Genomic DNA, 21378 nt, shown 5'->3' with positions numbered 1-21378 from the left:
CCCAGTGTACAGCCTCTGTCCCAGGGTAACCTAGTAACAGTACACAGGATGACTTGTTGGAATAACAGAGGTGTTGTCATGGCCACCTTTCACCCTGAAACCTTTGGGTCACCTCAGCAGCTCCGAGCATTCAGCACGGTCATGCTCAACCTGGCAGAGCAGCAGTCAGGCCGGTTTAGACCTCACCCAGAGTTCCTCACCAGGGCTTACAGCTGGAGGCGCAAAAACAACCAGTCAGACTTCCCGCCTCTTCACAGGAGCAGAACGGCCTACTACGACATCCTCCGAGTGTCCCCAAGCTACACCAGATCCCAAATCAAGACCGCCTGCTACAAACAGTCGTTCATCTACCACCCAGACAAGAACCCCGACAACGAGGAGGCCACCCAGACAAGAACCCCGACAACGAGGAGGCCACCCAGACAAGAACCCCGACAACGAGGAGGCCACCCAGCATTTCTCTGAGATCAGCGAGGCCTATAGCGTGCTGCGGAGCATGGTCCTGAGGAGGAAGTACGACCGCGGCATCCTCAGTGGGTCAGACGTCCAGGGGGCCGGCAGACCCTCGGAACGGGAGTCTACCTACAACACCAGAGCCTCTGGCCCACAGCAGCATTCTACAGCACAGGTCCCAGGGGTTCTCCAACGTTGGAGGGAAGGCCATGTTTGACTTTGATGCCTTCTTCCAGGCTCACTATGGAGAGCAGCTGCAGAGGGAGAAGGAGCTGAGGGACAGAAGGGCCCAGTACCAGCAGAAACAGCAGCAGGATTATAAGCAGTGGAAGCTGGGGAAGATGTTGGAGATTACTGTAGGGGTGCTGCTGGCCATGACAGGTCAGGGGTCATCTTCACTATCACCAGGTCCTGATTGTAGGGGTGCTGCTGGCCATGAGGGGTCAGGGGTCATCTTCACTATCACCAGGTCCTGATGGTAGGGGTGCTGCTGGCCATGAGGGTCAGGGGTCATCTTCACTATCACCAGGTCCTGATGGTAGGGGTGCTGCTGGCCATGAGGGGTCAGGGGTCATCTTCACTATCACCAGGTCCTGATGGTAGGGGTGCTGCTGGCCATGAGGGGTCAGGGGTCATCTTCACTATCACCAGGTCCTGATTGTAGGGGTGCTGCTGGCCATGAGGGGTCAGGGGTCATCTTCACCACCACCAGGTCCTGAAATAGATCTTAACCAACCTGTCCCTGCCTGCCTGTTGAGGTTTTGTCTTTGGACGGGTGCTTTCCCTCTCCCGTGGTTATTCTCACAGCGAACCACTGACATTTAAGAAGAACACCAGATACTGAGGTCGTTAATGAGCCCTACTTTCCGTAGTGTCATTATCAGAACTGATACCAGGCTTTAGCCTACTTCCTTCCTACACAACTGATTAGAGCCACTCATACATGGTCAAGCTACTCTAAAAACTCAATCAAACCACAATGGATTGTTTATACTGTCACAGCCTGGCTCATAGCCTGTGGCAAAAAATGAGGGAACACGAACAACAGGTATAGGCCAATCCAAAAGGTTCTTTATTATAAACCAAAAACTATTAACTTTAAACAAAGAAAAAGGAATGAGGTGTGGAAATGTCATAATGTAGGGTGTATGTAAAGTACATGAATCTGTGTGTGTGAATATGACTGAGTGGAAACTACGTAAAACTACAAAGGAACAAACAAAACAGGATCATACCTGGAGGAGCAGAGAGAGAGAAAGAATGGTTAGTGAAGCAGTTTAAATACCCTGAGCCCAGGTGGCTCCAATCACTAACTAACGACCCTCCTCTGCCTGCAGGGAGGGGCCGTGACAATACAGAGATGGTTTCATTTGTTAGGATCCCTATTGGCTACTGCAAATGTAGCAGCTACCGTTCCAGGAGTCCACACAAAACAGAAAATACATGACAAGAGTACAGAACCGTTATAGACAACATAAGATAATATTATATTAAGTAAAAAAAAATAGGATAAGAGTAAATTATGACGACACAAAACTGAATTGAATTGCGGTTGCATTTAGAGTTCTCAGATGATGACTTTATAACTGGTTCTATGGGTTCAGTCAGAGTTTGATAATGGGGGTGTTTAACATTGCAGACGATTTTAAGGTCTAGACTGACCGATCTACCAATCACCTTGCATCATAAATAACTACTCAACATTATTTGTAGATCAGTCAGTAACAATATACCCATAATGCACTACATGACCAAAAGTATGTGGACACCTGCTCGTCGAACATCTCATTCCAAAATCATGGGCATTAATATGGACTTGGTCCTTCCTTTGCTGCTATAACAGCCTCCACTCTTCTGGGAAGGCTTTCCACTAGATGTTGGAACATTGCTGCAGGGACTTTGCCCGACCAAAGGAATGAACAGAACAATTAAATATAAACTACCTTTCAAAAGTTTGGGGTCACTTAGAAATGTCCTTGTTTTTGAAAGAAAAGCACATTTTTTGTCCATTAAAATAACATCAAATTGATCAGAAATACAGTGTAGACAGTGTTAATGTTTAAATGACTATTGTAGCTGGAAACTGCTTATCTTTTTATGGAATATCTACATAGGCGTATAGAGGCACATTATCAGCAACCGTCACTCCTGTGTTCCAATGGCACATTGTGTTAGCTAATCCAAGTTTCTAATTTTAAAAGGCTAATTGAACATTAGAAAGCAAGCAAAGTTGCAATTATGCAATTATGTCCTCAACTGGCAGCTTCATTAAATAATACCCGCAAAACACCAGTCTCAACGTCAACAGTGAAGAGGCGACTCCGGGATGCTGGCCTTCTAGGCAGAGTTACTCTGTCCAGTGTCTGTGTTCTTTTGCCCATCTTAATCTTTAATTTTTTATTGGCCAGTCTGAAATATGGCTTTTTCTTTGCAACTCTGCCTGTTAAATCTTCAGAGCTGCTATTTAATTATGCTTCCTGCTTTACTGTTAGCCTGAGACAACTACACTGCTCAAAAAAATAAAGGGAACACTAAAATAACACATCCTAGATCTGAATGAATGAAATAATCTTATTAAATACTTTTTTCTTTACATAGTTGAATGTGCTGACAACAAAATCACACAAAAATAATCAATGGAAATCCAATTTATCAACCCATGGAGGTCTGGATTTGGAGTCACACTCAAAATTAAAGTGGAAAACCACACTACAGGCTGATCCAACTTTGATGTAATGTCTTTAAAACAAGTCAAAATGAGGCTCAGTAGTGTGTGTGGCCTCCACGTGCCTGTATGACCTCCCTACAACGCCTGGGCATGCTCCTGATAAGGTGGCGGATGGTCTCCTGAGGGATCTCCTCCCAAACCTGGACTAAAGCATCCGCCAACTCCTGGACAGTCTGTGGTGCAACGTGGCGTTGGTGGATGGAGCGAGACATGATGTCCCAGATGTGCTCAATTGGATTCAGGTCTGGGGAACGGGCGGGCCAGTCCATAGCATCAATGCCTTCCTCTTGCAGGAACTGCTGACACACTCCAGCCACATGAGGTCTAGCATTGTCTTGCATTAGGAGGAACCCAGGGCCAACCACACCAGCATATGGTCTCACAAGGGGTCTGAGGATCTCATCTCGGTACCTAATGGCAGTCAGGCTACCTCTGGCGAGCACATGGAGGGCTGTGCGGCCCCCCCAAAGAAATGCCACCCCACACCATGACTGACCCAGCGCCAAACCGGTCATGCTGGAGGATGTTGCAGACAGCAGAACGTTCTCCACGGCGTCTCCAGACTCTGTCACGTCTGTCACATGTGCTCAGTGTGAACCTGCTTTCATCTGTGAAGAGCACAGGGCGCCAGTGACGAATTTGCCAATCTTGGTGTTCTCTGGCAAATGCCAAACGTCCTGCACGGTGTTGGGCTGTAAGCACAACCCCCACCTGTGGACGTCGGGCCCTCATACCACCCTCATGGAGTCTGTTTCTGACCGTTTGAGCAGACACATGCACATTTGTGGCCTGCTGGAAGTCATTTTGCAGGGCTCTGGCAGTGCTCCTCCTTGCACAAAGGCGGAGGTAGCTGTCCTGCTGCTGGGTTGTTGCCCTCCTACGGCCTCCTCCACGTCTCCTGATGTACTGGCCTGTCTCCTGGTAGCGCCTCCATGCTCTGGACACTACGCTGACAGACACAGCAAACCTTCTTGCCACAGCTCGCATTGATGTGCCATCCTGGATGAGCTGCACTACCTGAGCCACTTGTGTGGGTTGTAGATTCCGTCTCATGCTACCACTAGAGTGAAAGCACCGCCAGCATTCAAAAGTGACCAAAACATCAGCCAGGAAGCATAGAAACTGAGAAGTGGTCTGTGGTCACCACCTGCAGAACCACTCCTTTATTGGGGGTGTCTTGCTAATTGCCTATAATTTCCACCTGTTGTCTATTCCATTTGCACAACAGCATGTGAAATTTATTGTCAATCAGTGTTGCTTCCTAAGTGGACAGTTTGATTTCACAGAAGTGTGATTGACTTGGAGTTACATTGTGTTGTTTAAGTGTTCCCTTTATTTTTTTGAGCAGTGTATATTGTAGTCTATGGGCCCATATCCACAAAGCAATCAATATCATATGGATGTTGTTCATTTATGATGTAAAAAGCAAAACTGATTTTAAATCCGCAGACCTACAGTGAGATGTTTTTGTGGGTAACAGGACCTTGGTCTAATTTACCAACGTGACACTATTTAAGTAGACCTATTTGTTAAATATTCATGCATATTAACACACAATTATACAAGCATATGCCTAATAAATGACACTGGTGGTCTATTTGTAGGATATACAGCACCTTTGGAAAGTATTCAGACCCCCTGACTTTTTCCACATTTTGTTACGTTACAGCCTTATTCTAAAATGGATGACTTTTTCCACTCATCAATCTACACACAATACCCCATAAAGCAAAAACAGGTTTTTAGAAATGGCTGCAAAAAAAACAACAGAAATATGACATTTACATAAGTATTCAGACCCTTTACTCAGTACTTTGTTGAAGCACCTTTGGCAGCGATTACAGCCTTGAGTCTTCTTTTTTCTCATGGTCGGAAGAGTCTTTAGGTGCCTTTTAGCAAACTCCAAGTGGGCTGTCGTGCTTTTTACTGAGGAGTGGCTTCCATCTGGCCACTCTACCATAAAGGCCTGATTGGTGGAGTGCTGCAGAGATGGTTATCCTTCTGGAAGGTTCTCCTATCTCCACAAGAGGAACTCTGGAGCTTTGTTAGAATGACCATCAGATTCTTGGTCACCACCCTGACCAAGGCCCTTCTCCCCCGATTGCTCAGTTTGGCCATGCAGCCATCTCTAGGAAGAGTCTTGGTGGTTCCAAATGTCTTCCATTTAAGAATGATGGAGGCCACTGTGTTCTTGGGGACCTTCAATGCTGTAGAAATGTTTTGGTACCCTTCCCCAGATCTGTGGCTTGACACAATCGTATCTCGGAGCTCTACGGACAATTCCTTCGACCTCATGTCTTTGTTTTTGCTCTGACATGCACTGTCAACTGTGGGACCTTATATAGACAGGTGTGTGCCTTTCCAAATCATGTACAATCAATTGAATGTACCACAGGTGGACTTCAATCAATTTGTAGAAACATCTCAAGGATGATCAATGGAGACAGGATGCACCTGAGCTCAATTTTGAGTCTCATAGTAAAGGGTCTGAATACTTATGTAAATAAGGTGGTTTTTTATATATATAAATTTGCTAACATTTCTAAAAACCTGCTTTCGCTTTGTCATTATGGGGTAGTGTGTACAGTCGTGGCCAAAAGTTGAGAATGACACAAATATTAATTTTCACAAAGTCTGCTGCCTCAGTTTGTATGATGGCAATTTGCATATACTCCAGAATGTTATGAAGAGTGATCAGATGAATTGCAATTAATTGCAAAGTCCCTCTTTGCCATGCAAATGAACTGAATCCCCAAAAAACAATTCCACTGCATTTCAGCCCTGCCACAAAAGGACCAGCTGACATCATGTCAGTGATTCTCTCGTTAACACAGGTGTGTGTTGATGAGGACAAGGCTGGAGATCACTCTGTCATGCTGATTGAGTTCGAATAACAGACTGGAAGCTTCAAAAGGAGAGTGGTGCTTGGAGTCATTGTTCTTCCTCTGTCAACCATGGTTACCTGCAAGGAAACATGTGCCGTCATCATTGCTTTGCACAAAAAGGGCTTCACAGGCAAAGATATTGCTGCCAGTAAGATTGCACCTAAATCAACCAATTATCGGATCATCAAGAACTTCAAGGAGAGCGGTTCAATTGTTGTGAAGAAGGCTTCAGGGCGCCCAAGAAAGTCCAGCAAGCGCCAGGACCGTCTCCTAAAGTTGATTCAGCTGCGGGATCGGGGCACCACCAGTACAGAGCTTGCTCAGGAATGGCAGCAGGCAGGTGTGAGTGCATCTGCACGCACAGTGAGGCAAAGACTTTTGGAGGATGGCCTGGTGTCAAGAAGGGCAGCAAAGAAGCCACTTCTCTCCAGGAAAAGCATCATGGACAGACTGATATTCTGCAAAAGGTACAGGGATTGGACTGCTGAGGACTGGGGTAAAGTCATTTCTCTGATGAATCCCCTTTCCGATTGTTTGGGGCATCCGTAAAAAAGCTTGTCCTGAGAAGACAAGGTGAGCGCTACCATCAGTCCTGTGTCATGCCAACAGTAAAGCATCCTGAGACCATTCATATGTGGGGTTGCTTCTCAGCCAAAGTGGGCTCACTCACAATTTTGCCAAAGAACACAGCCATGAATAAAGAATGGTACCAACACATCCTCCGAGAGCAACTTCTCCCAACCATCCAGGAACAGTTTGGTGACGAACAATGCCTTTTCCAGCATGATGGAGCACCTTGCCATAAGGCAAAAGTGATAACTAAGTGGCTCGGGGAACAAAACATCGATATTTTGGGTCCATGGCCAGGAAACTCCCCAGACCTTAATCCCATTGAGAACTTGTGGTCAATCCTCAAGAGGCGGGTGGACAAACAAAAACCCACAAATTCTGACAAACTCCAAGCATTGATTATGCAAGAATGGGCTGCCATCAGTCAGGATGTGGCCCAGAAGTTAATTGACAGCATGCCAGGGCGGATTGCAGAGGTCTTGAAAAAGAAGGGTCAACACGGCAAATATTGACTCTTTGCATCAACCTCATGTAATTGTCAATAAAAGCCTTTGACACTTATGAAAAGCTTGTAATTATACTTCAGTACTCCATAGTAACAATCTGACAAAAATATCTAAAGACACTGAAGCAGCAAACTTTGTGAAAATTTATATTTGTGTCATTCTCAAAACTTTTGGCCACGACTGTAGATTGAGGGATAAAATAAAATAAAAGAATAAGGCTATAACTTCAAATGTAAAAAAGTCAAAAAGGGTCTGAATACTTTCCAAATGCAGGAGTCTCTGCAACCTGTCTACCTAGGAGACTAGTCAGCAACAACAGCTTTTGTCCACTAGAGATCTCTGTTGTCCATCAGTAAAACCAAACCTATTCTCATGAAGTACTGAGCAGTGTTCAATTCAATATGTTGTGATCGGGGTTGGTGCTAGATCAAATGTCTTGTGGGTTGCTTAGAAACAGAAGACATGATGTTCATAGTAACAGTTTGCTCAAGTTTTATTCACAGAAATATAAAGTTATGTCAAGTACATCACTCAGTACAAAAGTGCACAGACTCTTAAACTCAGCCAGACAACAGAAATCAACACTACATGTGAAGTAGAATTAAGAGGACAACCACTCCGGCACTAGCTTCTGATATGTGACCAAGTCTGCTGTGATTCACTGGTTCCACTGAGAACAATGAACAATTACATCAATAAGACTTGATAGGAAAATGTCATTTACAACAGCTGAGGAATAAATACTCTTAAAAAAACGATTTAAATTGGCACATTTACCATGAACTGCCCCCCTCCCCTCCTGCATTCCTCCTCCTGTCAGTCTGATATGGCCATTATGGTGACAGCGACCGTCGCCCTATGCTAGACAGGACTAATTACAAATGCTATTTTAATACTAACCTGTTGCCGATTCTGTCCTAGCGTGACCATCTGGGGACTACTGTACAGTTCTAGGTCCTTACCCTAGGCCCCTGGCCCCTAGAGTTCACCTTGCAGCGGTGCCAGTATGTAGCACTAAGTCCCCCAAACTACGGTCGTCAAGTCCCCCAAACTACGGTCGTCAAGTCCCCCAAACTACGGTCGTCAAGTCCCCCAAACTACGGTCGTCAAGTCCCCCAAACTACGGTCGTCAAGTCCCCCAAACTACGGTCGTCAAGTCCCCCAAACTACGGTCGTCAAGTCCCCCAAACTACGGTCGTCAAGTCCCCCTGTTTCTGCTGGTTTTCCTGTATTCTAATTCCATAATCAACCAGTTCTTTAGAACGTTCCAAACCAATTTTAAAAATGAGTCAAGTCTTCAGGAGTCTGAAAATGATATGATACCTCAGACAGAAAATCATCACACAAAGGGGCGGTATAGGACCAGGTTTAGGAAACAACTGCAGCACACCAAACATCAGGCTTGGGGCTGGACATCACAAGAGGTCAGTCAAACCCATAGAGGACAGCCAGAACAACCCCCCCCCCCCCCCCAGGTTGTGTTGTTTTCATACTGTAGCCTATACCTTCCTCTGATATAGCTGATCATATCACTATCTCATGGCTTTCAAACAGTTGTCTTGGAGCTGCTTGCCATTGTACAGCACCTCTGTGTCTATATGTAAGATACCCTTTACAGTATATTCTGGATTGTCCCCATCAACAACCGTCCATAGAGCCGTGGAAACGAAACATGTTGAATATTATGCATTGAGTTTGACTGAATTACAGTAGCAGCCTTCGATGTGAAAATGTTGCCGGCTGCACCATGTTGATATGTGAGCTGGAATGCTGAGCTGTGTTCTGGTAGGTGGAGCTGTGAGCTGGAATGCTGAGCTGTGCTCTGATAGGTGGAGATGTGAGCTGGAATGAGGAGCTGTGCTCTGATAGGTGGAGATGTGAGCGGGAATGCTGAGCTGTGTTCTGGTAGGTGGAGATGTGAGCTGGAATGCTGAGCTGTGTTCTGGTAAGTGGAGATGTGAGCTGGAATGAGGAGCTGTGTTCTGGTCGGTGGAGCTGTGAGCTGGAATGCTGAGCTGTGTTCTGGTAGGTGGAGATGTGAGCTGGAATGCTGAGCTGTGTTCTGGTAAGTGGAGATGTGAGCTGGAATGAGGAGCTGTGTTCTGGTAGGTGGAGATGTGAACTGGAATGAGGAGCTGTGTTCTGGTTGGTGGAGATGTGAGCTGGAATGAGGAGCTGTGTTCTGGTAGGTGGAGATGTGAGCGGGAATGAGGAGCTGTGTTCTGGTAGGTGGAGATGTGAGCTGGAATGAGGAGCTGTGTTCTGGTAGGTGGAGATGTGAGCTGGAATGAGGAGCTGTGTTCTGGTTGGTGGAGATGTGAGCTGGAATGAGGAGCTGTGTTCTGGTAGGTGGAGATGTGAGCTGGAATGAGGAGCTGTGTTCTGGTAGGTGGAGATGTGAGCGGGAATGAGGAGCTGTGTTCTGGTAGGTGGAGATGTGAGCCGGAATGAGGAGCTGTGTTCTGGTAGGTGGAGATGTGAGCGGGAATGAGGAGCTGTGTTCTGGTAGGTGGAGATGTGAGCGGGAATGAGGAGCTGTGTTCTGGTAGGTGGAGATGTGAGCTGGATTGGAGTTCCAGTCAATTCAGGAAGTACACTGAGATTCTAATTCTCTTTATTGCTTTTCAAGAGGACAATTTGGAATTTGGTTTACTTTCTGAATTGACTGGAATCGAAATGACCCAAACCCTGCATGTTTTATCACTCTGACCTGAGGTCGTCACTGCCAATGAGACGGCCCGTCATTCACATATCATATGGTCAAAGTGCTGTGTAACTGACAGGCACTAGGACCTTTTGCCTGTACAATAAGAACATCTCAAATAACACTAACACACCCATTACTATACTGATGTTACCATTCATTTTGGCAAAGCTATAGGAAAAGAAGTGTGTTGTACTTGGAAGTCCCCTTGGGGACAGAGAGGATATCCGGGACAGACTAGAAGCAGCTTCACAAACATTAGGGCTATGCTCAAGAGGGCCTGGGGAGGAAAACCATTTAGGTAGGGTAGCTTCAGCTCTGGTTACTTAGCAGGGCGGTGACAGAGGCTTTGTTCCTAGGGAATTGTGGGTAGGGCAGACAGGAAGTGGTCTGGTGAAGTGAATCAAAACCTCCACTGGACCATTTCCTCTCTCTCTCTCTCTCATCCCTCTATCTGTCTCCATTCCTCTCTCTACCATCCCTGTCTCTCTCTACCATCCCTCTCTGTCTCCATTCCCATCTCTCGCTCTCCTTCTCCATCATCCCTCCCTCATCACTCTCTCTCTCCCTCCATCCATCCCATCTCTCTCCCTCTCCATCCATCCATCCATCTCTCCTCCTCCACCCATCCCATCCGCTGTCTCCATCCATCCCACCCTCAAGACTAAATCATTGTTTCTTCATATCGTTAATGTCAGCTGATGAGGGTGGCCACAGAGCCAGGGGTTAACTGGACACAGATTGGAGAAACAGAACATATCTTGGAACACAAACAAGCAAATAAACAAGATAATGAGTGATCCATGTCCACCCACACATCCATGACATTTCACCTATTTAGTCCAAATCCCTGTATGTCCTGTGTCTCAGCCAATGAGAGCTCCCGGTTTGGTTGCGCCCAGTCTCAGTAGAAGGAGTACTGGTTCTCCACAGCTCTGGCCCTGCGTGTTCCGTCTGTCTCTTGGTAGTCCTCCGAGGCGCCACTAGAGGGATCTAACAGACGTTCTGCGCTGTTACTCCTGCTAACCAGCCCCCCTCCCCCTCCTCCTCCTCCTCCTCCTCCGCTGCCTGGCTCACCACGGGAGTGGGAAGGAAGGGCGATGGGCGAGGATGAGGAGCTGGATGAGATCGGGGTGTCGGAGGGGGGCCCTGCCGGCTGCGAGAACCCAGGGAGGTGAAGGGTTGGCTGGGTTGGGTCAGTCCAGCAGCCTTGGTCCCTGGGTGGGGTTGGGAGCTGAGGCACGGTCACATCTGTGTGAGAGCAGTAGAGAGAGACGGGATATCTGTCTGTAAGAAAAGAGCAGTGTTAAGAGGCCTGATACAGTTTGTTTTTATCAAAGTATCTTTCATTAAAATGCCAAACATAAACACAAGTTAAAGTGTTGACGACCGTCTATACCGTCACCTCTCTTGGTGGGACAAGAACAGTAGTGCCACTGATGAAAACACGGCTGAGCAGCGTGAATCAATAACGCTTTTTACACGCTGGACCAACAACCCACTCGCTGTGTGTGTGTGTGTGTGTGTGTGTGTGTGTGTGTGTGTGTGTGTGTGTGTGTGTGTGTGTGTGTGTGTGTGTGTGTGTGTGTGTGTGCCCGGGGGAAACAGAGGGTCTTTGTGAGTGTTGGGTGGGGGCCTGAGGCTGGGCCTGTTGTATAATCACCCCCTCTCACCCTCTCTCTCCCCCCTCTCTCCCCCCTTCTCTCCCTATGCACAGGAGGGCATTCATCCCCTGCCAGGCGAGTGGGTGGGGTGCGGTGGGGGTTGAGGGGGTGGGGGGCTGGTCACTGGTTAAAACATCTAGTTAAAACCTTTAAGACGGAGGAAAACATCAGTCTGAGGTCATCCCACTGAAAGGTTGCCGTTTTTTTTCAAGCGATTCACTGGACCGAGCGATGTTGTTGTTTCCAGCCAGACGTCAGACTGTCCTCTTTAATAACAAGGGTCAGACAGAGCTACCCAGGGGCCCGTCCAAACTGATCAGAAATGACCAACTGTTTCTAGAAAGACATTCTCAACATTGAACCAGTTAAGAGAGCTTTAGAGTGTATTTATAAAGCTGTTGTTCATGTTTAGAGGTGTGTGTGTGTTGGGCGTACCTGTGGGTGGGTGGGTGTGTGTGTGTGTGTGTGTGTGTGTGTTGGGCGTGTGTGTGTGTGTGTGTGTGTGTGTGTGTGTGTGTGTGTGTGTGTGTGTGTGTGTGTGTGTGTGTGTGTGGGCGTGTGTGTGTGTGTGTTGGGCGTACCTGTGGGGGTAACCTGTACGTAGGAACGCAGTGTGATGTCAGCACAGCCCCCTGACTCCAGAGGGATGGGGTGGGAGTGGAAGTGCCTCAGCATATCTGACACGGTGTGGAACCACAGATGATGAACATGACACTGACCCTTACCATTCACCGACAGACGCAGGTGCTGGGGGGAGAGAGAGGAGGAGAAGGGGAGGGGGGGAGAGAGGAGGAGAAGGGGAGGGGGGTTGAGAGGGAGGAGGAGGAGAAGGGGAGGGGGGGAGAGAGAGAGGGAGGGAATTGTGAGTAATATAAAGTTTCACTTGTAACACTCCTGTACATTAATGTAAGAGAGAGAGGGAAAATAAGAGGTGAAAAGGAAGTAGAGGGGGAAGAATAGAGAGAGGAGTAGAGGGGAGAGAGGAAGAGAGAGGTGAGTGAGGAGTAGAGAGGGGGAAAGCAGGACATAATGCTGAGCTGTTGGAGGAATTTGGAGACTTCCTGAGACTGACGTCGGAGGAGAGGAGGAGGCAGGAGAGGGCATGGAAACAGACCTGTCTGCCTGCAGCCCCAGAGGGCATGGAAACAGACCTGTCTGTCTGCAGCCCCAGAGGGCATGGGAACAGACCTGTCTGTCTGCAGCCCCAGAGGGCATGCAAACAGACCTGTCTGTCTGCAGCCCCAGAGGGCATGGGAACAGACCTGTCTGTCTGCAGCCCCAGAGGGCATGGGAACAGACCTGTCTGTCTGCAGCCCCAGAGGGCATGGGAACAGACCTGTCTGTCTGCAGCCCAACAGAGGGCATGGGAACAGACCTGTCTGTCTGCAGCCCAACAGAGCATGGGAACAGACCTGTCTGTCTGCAGCCCAACAGAGCATGGGAACAGACCTGTCTGTCTGCAGCCCAACAGAGCATGGGAACAGACCTGTCTGTCTGCAGCCCAACAGAGCATGGGAACAGACCTGTCTGTCTGCAGCCCAACAGAGCATGGGAACAGACCTGTCTGTCTGCAGCCCCAGAGGGCATGGGAACAGACCTGTCTGCCTGCAGCCCCAGAGGGCATGGGAACAGACCTGTCTGTCTACAGCCCCAGAGGGCATGGGAACAGACCTGTCTGTCTGCAGCCCCAGAGGGCATGCAAACAGACCTGTCTGTCTGCAGCCCCAGAGGGCATGGGAACAGACCTGTCTGTCTGCAGCCCCAGAGGGCATGGGAACAGACCTGTCTGTCTGCAGCCCCAGAGGGCATGGGAACAGACCTGTCTGTCTGCAGCCCCAGAGGGCATGGGAACAGACCTGTCTGTCTGCAGCCCAACAGAGCATGGGAACAGACCTGTCTGTCTGCAGCCCAACAGAGCATGGGAACAGACCTGTCTGTCTGCAGCCCAACAGAGCATGGGAACAGACCTGTCTGTCTGCAGCCCAACAGAGCATGGGAACAGACCTGTCTGTCTGCAGCCCCAGAGGGCATGGGAACAGACCTGTCTGCCTGCAGCCCCAGAGGGCATGGGAACAGACCTGTCTGTCTGCAGCCCCAGAGGGCATGGGAACAGACCTGTCTGTCTGCAGCCCCAGAGGGCATGGGAGTGCTCCTCACTCCACTAGAGGACACGGCCCAATCACAAATCAACCCCTAAAGATCTACGCCCCATGTAGACATCTGACTGGATTTGATTTGTGTAAGCAATATGGTAATAGCTCCATCCACCTTGTCCTGTGATAGGCTAGGTGGAAGTTACACCATATTGCTTAAACCAATCAAATCCTCTCATATCTCCTCAAGTGCATAAGGGTCCATTTGGGATTTGGCCTACCCCACTATACAGTGTGCATGCCCATAATATCCACACCAATACTTAGGTCTGGGATAAACAGGGACATTCTCAATAGTCTGTCAGCAACCTGTCCTGTTTCCTGAAAGCAAATCCTTCAGTTAGCATCTTATGTTTGAAGATCAGTGCATGTGAAGGGGAGGAAGAAGAGGTAAAGAGCCTGCGATTGGCTCACCTTGGCTTTGCCCTGGAAGTTAAAGGTGAGGACGTACTCTCCCGGGCGCGTCTCGCTTTGGCGAATCACAAACAGCCCGTGGCTCCTAGCTCCGCCCGCCAGCACCAGTTGGGCAGCACGCACGCGCGACAATGTCCCGTGGAACCATGGGTACTCCGCCAGGCTGGGGTCTGCCTCCGCCTCAGTCGCCCCGTCACCTAGAACCCCTGAAGGGAGGATACAGATGAGAGATCACATGATAAAAGGTAGACCACACCTTATTGATATTGAGTTACACCCCCTTTCACCCTCAAAACAGTCTCAATTCACCCCCTTTCACCCTCAAAACAGTCTCAATTCGTCGGGTCGTGGACTCTACAAGGCGTCGAAAGCGTTCCGCAGGGATGCTGGCCCATGTTGACTCCAATGTTTCCCACAGTTGTGTCAAGTTGGCTGGATGTCCTTTGGGTGGGGGACCATTCTTGATATGCAGAGGAAACAGAACAGGGAGAAAAACCCAGCAGCGTTGCAGTTCTTGACACACTCAAACCGGTGCGCCTAGCACCTACTACCATACCCTGTTCAAAGGAACTTAAATCTTTTGTCTTGCCCATTCACCCTCTGAATGGCAAACACACAATCCATGTCTCAAGGCTTGAAAAAAATCCTTCTTTATCCCGTCTCCTCCCCTTCATCTACACTGATTGAAGTGGATTTAACAAGTGACATCAATAAGGGATCATAGCTTTCACCTGGATTCACCTGGATTCACCTGGATTCAGTCTGTCATGGAATGTTTTGTACACTCAGGGTATAATAATGCATTTAGCAGACACGTAACCAGGGTTACCTGATATATGTTCACGCACTCACGGGCTATGAGTGTTACGGGCCTAATCATAGAATTACATACAGAATCCCTATCAATAGGATCTCTATGGAGCTAGTTGTAATTTCACTTTTAAAACATTTAAAACCTTTTATTGTGGCATAAAACACAACCAGTCAAGACGTTTTCATCTGATTGTCAAACATTTACTAGGCTACCCGCTCACGTTCACCCACTGACAACATATCTCCAGCCTCCAAACAGTGGTGAATGGAAAGAGACATCTGCTACACAAAACATCACAAAGTGTCATGACATTTGGCCAGAATTTATGCGTCCACCTCTGTCCGCACGCCTCTCAGTGTCGGCCACTCATCTCTGCCTTGGCAAAATGTCAGTGTTCTCGTCCAACCACATCACATTTCGGAGCGTAGGTTATACCACCTGTTTTCAAGTCCATTCGCTTGTGTGACACGCCTCCGACACGCCTCCGACACGCCTCCGACACGCGGTAATGATAAAAAGTGGCCGTAGTCTACAGTTCTGGACATTTTGTTTTAATTATTGTGATGGGCTCATGTTTTACCGGTACAGCGTACCCCTACTATTTATTTCGTACCTGAACCACCAAACAGATTTATGACCAACCCAAGATAGTTAATCTGTGTCGTTTACAGTGGGAGCAAATTAATCAGCTAGCGACACCCTACTGGCACGAGCTAGCGACACCCTACTGGCACGAGCTAGCGACACCCTACTGGCACGAGCTAGCGACACCCTACTGGCACGAGCTAGCGACACCCTACTGGCACGAGCTAGCGACACCCTACTGGCACGAGCTAGCGACACCCTACTGGCACGAGCTAGCATGTATTTGCATATTTCCGTTAGGGAACACCTCATCTGTGAAGTGTGCACAAACTCAATTCGACTTTGCAAAGCATCAAGTCTACAGTGCACTGTGTTACTAAAAAAAAAATCAGATGTTTCATCGATGAGAAAATGTGCAGAATGTCAGCCCAGTTTCACCTCGTTCCATCCTCTCTCCCACTACCCGAGACTGAACTTCCTCCCACTACCATTATATGGTGGTGAGGAAACTTTCTAAAAACAGATGCTTCAGCTTTATAGCCCCCTGTGACATATCTGGGTTTCCCCTTCTGTCTTTGCTGCTGCCTTACCTTCACCCCTGATTTTATCCAAAGAGACAGTTTACGTAGGGGTGACCACCGGGAATTGAACCCACTATCCTCGCGTTGCAAGCACCATTCTCTTCCCCTTACCTGTGGTGGGGCTTTTCCCCTGGGCCTCTGGGGACTGGAGGAAGCGCTCCAGGGGGACATGGGAAGGATGCTGGGTGAAGGGTAGTTCTCTGTAGCGGACAAAGGGGGCGCTATACAGTTCTGCTGCTGATCCACAGGATCTCACAGGGGTGCGATGAACACCTGGACACAAAAACACAACATTATAAGATACTGTACATACACGACCTTACACAGCAGCCAGATTGATAGCACATCCATTTCCCTCAAAAGGCAATGTGTGAGGTTAGGTTACGTGTGTGTGTGTGTCCGTGCGTGTGTGTGTGTCCATCCATGTGTGTGTGTGTGTGTGTGTGTGTGTGTGTGTTTGACTCACCCTCTGACAGAAGCTCACAGCTGCAGGAGGCCACCATGGAGAACTCTTTAGACGCCTGGCCGTGGGGACATGAGGCCAGCTCAATGTCATCTCCACTGTCCCTATGTCACACACAGGTAAACGTACAGGGACACACACACACACACACATCAGAAACAGCACACACACATACAGGTAAATGTACAGGGACACACACACACACACATCAGAAACAGCACACACACATACAGGTAAATGTACAGGGACACACACACACACACATCAGAAACAGCACACACACATACAGGTAAATGTACAGGGACACACACACACACACACATCAGAAACAGCACACACACATACAGGTAAATGTACAGGGACACACACACACACACATCAGAAACAGCACACACACATACAGGTAAATGTACAGGGAGACACACACACACACATCAGAAACAGCACACACACATACAGGTAAACATACAGGGACACACACACACATCAGAAACAGCACACACACATACAGGTAAATGTACAGGGACACACACACACACACATCAGAAACAGCACACACACATACAGGTAAATGTACAGGGACACACACACACACACATCAGAAACAGCACACACACATACAGGTAAATGTACAGGGACACACACACACACACATCAGAAACAGCACACACACATACAGGTAAATGTACAGGGACACACACACACACACATCAGAAACAGCACACACACATACAGGTAAATGTACAGGGACACACACACACACACACATCAGAAACAGCACACACACATACAGGTAAATGTACAGGGACACACACACACACACATCAGAAACAGCACACACACATACAGGTAAATGTACAGGGACACACACACACACACACATCAGAAACAGCACACACACATACAGGTAAATGTACAGGGACACACACACACACACATCAGAAACAGCACACACACATACAGGTAAATGTACAGGGACACACACACACACACATCAGAAACAGCACACACACATACAGGTAAATGTACAGGGACACACACATCAGAAACAGCACACACACATACAGGTAAATGTACAGGGACACAAAATGTATCTCTGTTTATGGCTGTCTAAATACATGCCTGGACTGAACAGACAAACTCACTGTACCAGGAAAAACTCAGAGCGTGAGAGAGGGATCTGTCAAACTCTTACAGGGTGATTAATGACTGTGTGCTGTTCCCTCCCTCAGTGAACAGTAAATATTTATCCCTCCATTTACCCAGGGTCCATGCAGTCCTGGATGTCAGCGACCCAGGAGTTTTTCTGCAGCGAGTCGATGGTCTCCAAGATATATTCACCTCCATTCTCCACCTGTGGAGAGAGAACACACCATAGAACAGTTACTGTGGAGAGAGAACACACCACACCACATAACAGTTACTGTGGAGAGAGAGAGAGAGAGAGAGAGAACACACCACAGAACAGTTACTGTGGAGAGAGAACACACCACACCATAGAACAGTTACTGTGGAGAGAGAGAGAGAGAGAGAACACACCACAGAACAGTTACTGTGGAGAGAGAACACACCACACCATAGAACAGTTACTGTGGAGAGAGAGAGAGAGAGAGAACACACCACAGAACAGTTACTGTGGAGAGAGAACACACCACACCATAGAACAGTTACTGTGGAGAGAGAGAGAGAGAGAGAGAGAGAGAGAGAGAGCGAACACCACAGAACAGTTACTGTGCGAGTCCAGAGGGGAGACAGAGAGACTTCTGCACAGACTGCAAGAAAGAGAAGTAGGCTGTTAGTTTGGTTTTGTCGGGTCAGGTAGTCGTATCTATAAGGTAGTGTTGTGAGAGAGAACAGGGTAGTGTTGTGAGAGAGAACAGGGTAGTGTTGTGAGAGAGAACAGGGTAGTGTTGTGAGAGAGAACAGGGTAGTGTTGTGAGAGAGAACAGGGTAGTGTTGTGAGAGATAACCGAACAGGGAGAGAGAACAGAGAGAAGACAGGGTAGTGTTGTGAGAGATAACTGAACAGGGAGAGAGAACAGAGAGAAGACAGGGTAGTGTTGTGAGAGATAACCGAACAGAGAGAAGACAGGGTAGTGTTGTGAGAGATAACTGAACAGGGAGAGAGAACAGAGAGAAGACAGGGTAGTGTTGTGAGAGATAACCGAACAGAGAGAAGACAGGGTAGTGTTGTGAGAGATAACTGAACAGGGAGAGAGAACAGAGAGAAGACAGGGTAGTGTTGTGAGAGATAACCGAACAGAGAGAAGACAGGGTAGTGTTGTGAGAGATAACCGAACAGAGAGAAGACAGGGTAGTGTTGTGAGAGATAACTGAACAGAGAGAAGACAGGGTAGTGTTGTGAGAGATAACTGAACAGAGAGAAGACAGGGTAGTGTTGTGAGAGATAACCGAACAGGGAGAGAGAACAGAGAGAAGACAGGGTAGTGTTGTGAGAGATAACCGAACAGAGAGAAGACAGGGTAGTGTTGTGAGAGATAACCGAACAGAGAGAAGACAGGGTAGTGTTGTGAGAGATAACTGAACAGGGAGAGAGAACAGAGAGAAGACAGGGTAGTGTTGTGAGAGATAACCGAACAGGGAGAGAGAACAGAGAGAAGACAGGGTAGTGTTGTGAGAGATAACTGAACAGAGAGAAGACAGGGTAGTGTTGTGAGAGATAACTGAACAGGGAGAGAGAACAGAGAGAAGACAGGGTAGTGTTGTGAGAGATAACTGAACAGAGAGAAGACAGGGTAGTGTTGTGAGAGATAACCGAACAGAGAGAAGACAGGGTAGTGTTGTGAGAGATAACTGAACAGAGAGAAGACAGGGTAGTGTTGTGAGAGATAACTGAACAGGGAGAGAGAACAGAGAGAAGACAGGGTAGTGTTGTGAGAGATAACCGAACAGAGAGAAGACAGGGTAGTGTTGTGAGAGATAACTGAACAGGGAGAGAGAACAGAGAGAAGACAGGGTAGTGTTGTGAGAGATAACTGAACAGGGAGAGAGAACAGAGAGAAGACAGGGTAGTGTTGTGAGAGATAACCGAACAGAGAGAAGACAGGGTAGTGTTGTGAGAGATAACTGAACAGAGAGAAGACAGGGTAGTGTTGTGAGAGATAACTGAACAGAGAGAAGACAGGGTAGTGTTGTGAGAGATAACTGAACAGGGAGAGAGAACAGAGAGAAGACAGGGTAGTGTTGTGAGAGATAACCGAACAGAGAGAAGACAGGGTAGTGTTGTGAGAGATAACCGAACAGAGAGAAGACAGGGTAGTGTTGTGAGAGATAACTGAACAGAGAGAAGACAGGGTAGTGTTGTGAGAGATAACTGAACAGAGAGAAGACAGGGTAGTGTTGTGAGAGATAACTGAACAGGGAGAGAGAACAGAGAGAAGACAGGGTAGTGTTGTGAGAGATAACCGAACAGAGAGAAGACAGGGTAGTGTTGTGAGAGATAACTGAACAGGGAGAGAGAACAGAGAGAAGACAGGGTAGTGTTGTGAGAGATAACCGAACAGAGAGAAGACAGGGTAGTGGTGTGTTATGGTTTCTTACCCTTACCTTCAGGACGAAGGTGTTGTCTTTGTCAGGCATCTCCAGGGGCATGGTTGTCCTCACCTCCACGATGGCAGACAGAGGGATGCTCACCTTGGGCTTTGACGACTATTGGACACACACACGGTTAATATTCCTTTTAGATTTCAATTTAAATGTGCTCAGTGTGTGTGTGTGCATCTGAGAGGCTGTAGGTATTGTAGTAGAGGCTTGTCAGTTGATCTGAATGGATCATCAGTCTTCTTCATCTCCCTGTATGGCTGTCCTGAGTCCTCCACTCAGCTCATCTCCAGGGGAAGAATATAAAAAAGGGCACTTCCTGTATCTAAAGGGATATTTCCTGTTCCCCTTGCCCCACTGAGATCACATCACTGGCATCAGTCAACAATACCGTGACTCCGTTCAAAAACTGTACCTGAAAAACAGTTTGACTAATCTCATCTGACATGACTAGATTGATTAAAAGCACCATGAAGGAGATGTACCTACTTCTATAGGAAGTCTAATCTTCAAGGAGTTAAGGAGAGAAGGAAGCATTATGGTACTGGTCCTCTGTCTGTTCTGCCTATGCCTCCTTAGTCTTATTATAAAGGCAGGGTGCTGCCTGAAGTGTACTGTATGACAAGAGTACTGCGTGTTCTCTCCTCCCACTGTCTGTCTGTCTGTCTGTCTGTCTGTCTGTCTGTCTGTCTGTCTGTCTGTCTGTCTGTCTGTCTGTCTGTCTGTCTGTCTGTCTGTCTGTCTGTCTGTCTGTCTGTCTGTCTGTCTTGTGAGAACCTGGACCCATAGCCACAAAGTATCACATCCGGCCGTGATTGGGAGTCCCATAGGATGGCGCACAATTGGCCCAGCGTCGTCCGGGTTTGGCCGGTGTAGACCGTCATTGTAAATAAGAATTTGTTCTTAACTGACTTTCCTCGTTAAATGAAAAGGTTACTTTTTTTTTTTAAAGGTGTCTCAGAGTACGAGTGCTGATCCAGGATCTGTCCATAAAATATTATTAGTATGATCCCTGTTCTCTATCCTGAGCCACCATCCTGACCACTGTTCTCTATCCTGATCCACCATCCTGACCACTGTTCTCTATCCTGATCCATCATCCTGACCACTGTCCTGATCCACCATCCTGACCACTGTCCTCTGTCCTGGACCACTGTCCTGATCCACCATCCTGACCACTGTCCTCTGTCCTGATCCACCATCCTGATCCACCATCCTGACCACTGTTCCCTGTCCTGATCCACCATCCTGACCACTGTCCTCTGTCCTGATCCACCATCCTGACCACTGTCCTCTG

At 47.9% G+C, this 21378-nt stretch overlaps 2 protein-coding genes across 4 annotated transcripts in view; one reads left to right on the top strand and one right to left on the bottom strand.

Annotated features, from left to right (window-relative positions):
- The first annotated feature begins 78 nt into the window (after nt 1-78).
- Nucleotides 79-929, top strand: LOC106581514 (dnaJ homolog subfamily C member 30, mitochondrial-like). The gene is given in 3 exon segments (XM_082966125.1): nt 79-381; nt 446-579; nt 581-929. Coding segments are annotated over 3 exon segments (786 nt in total).
- Nucleotides 930-7617: 6688 nt separating this feature from the next.
- sh2b2 (SH2B adaptor protein 2) overlaps nt 7618-21378 on the bottom strand; it is a 36330-nt gene continuing 22569 nt past the window's right edge. The window contains exons 3-9 of one of the 3 annotated variants that reach the window (XM_045704083.2): nt 20082-20189; nt 17783-17874; nt 16524-16624; nt 16169-16330; nt 14078-14283; nt 12092-12257; nt 7618-11097 (exon numbers count right to left, since the gene is read on the bottom strand). In XM_045704083.2, coding sequence (XP_045560039.1) covers nt 10751-11097; nt 12092-12257; nt 14078-14283; nt 16169-16330; nt 16524-16624; nt 17783-17874; nt 20082-20189 — 1182 coding nt within the window. In that variant the 3' untranslated portion in view covers nt 7618-10750. Of the gene's footprint in view, nt 11134-12091; nt 12258-14077; nt 14284-16168; nt 16331-16523; nt 16625-17782; nt 17875-20081; nt 20190-21378 lie in introns of all 3 variants that reach the window. The other 2 variants (XM_045704081.2, XM_045704082.2) reach the window with 2 other exon arrangements.

Source organism: Salmo salar, chromosome 20, assembly GCF_965601325.2.
Source record: "Salmo salar chromosome 20, fSalSal1, whole genome shotgun sequence".
Classification (NCBI taxonomy): Eukaryota; Metazoa; Chordata; class Actinopteri; order Salmoniformes; family Salmonidae; genus Salmo; species Salmo salar.
This window is presented reverse-complemented; position numbering and strand designations above follow the sequence as displayed.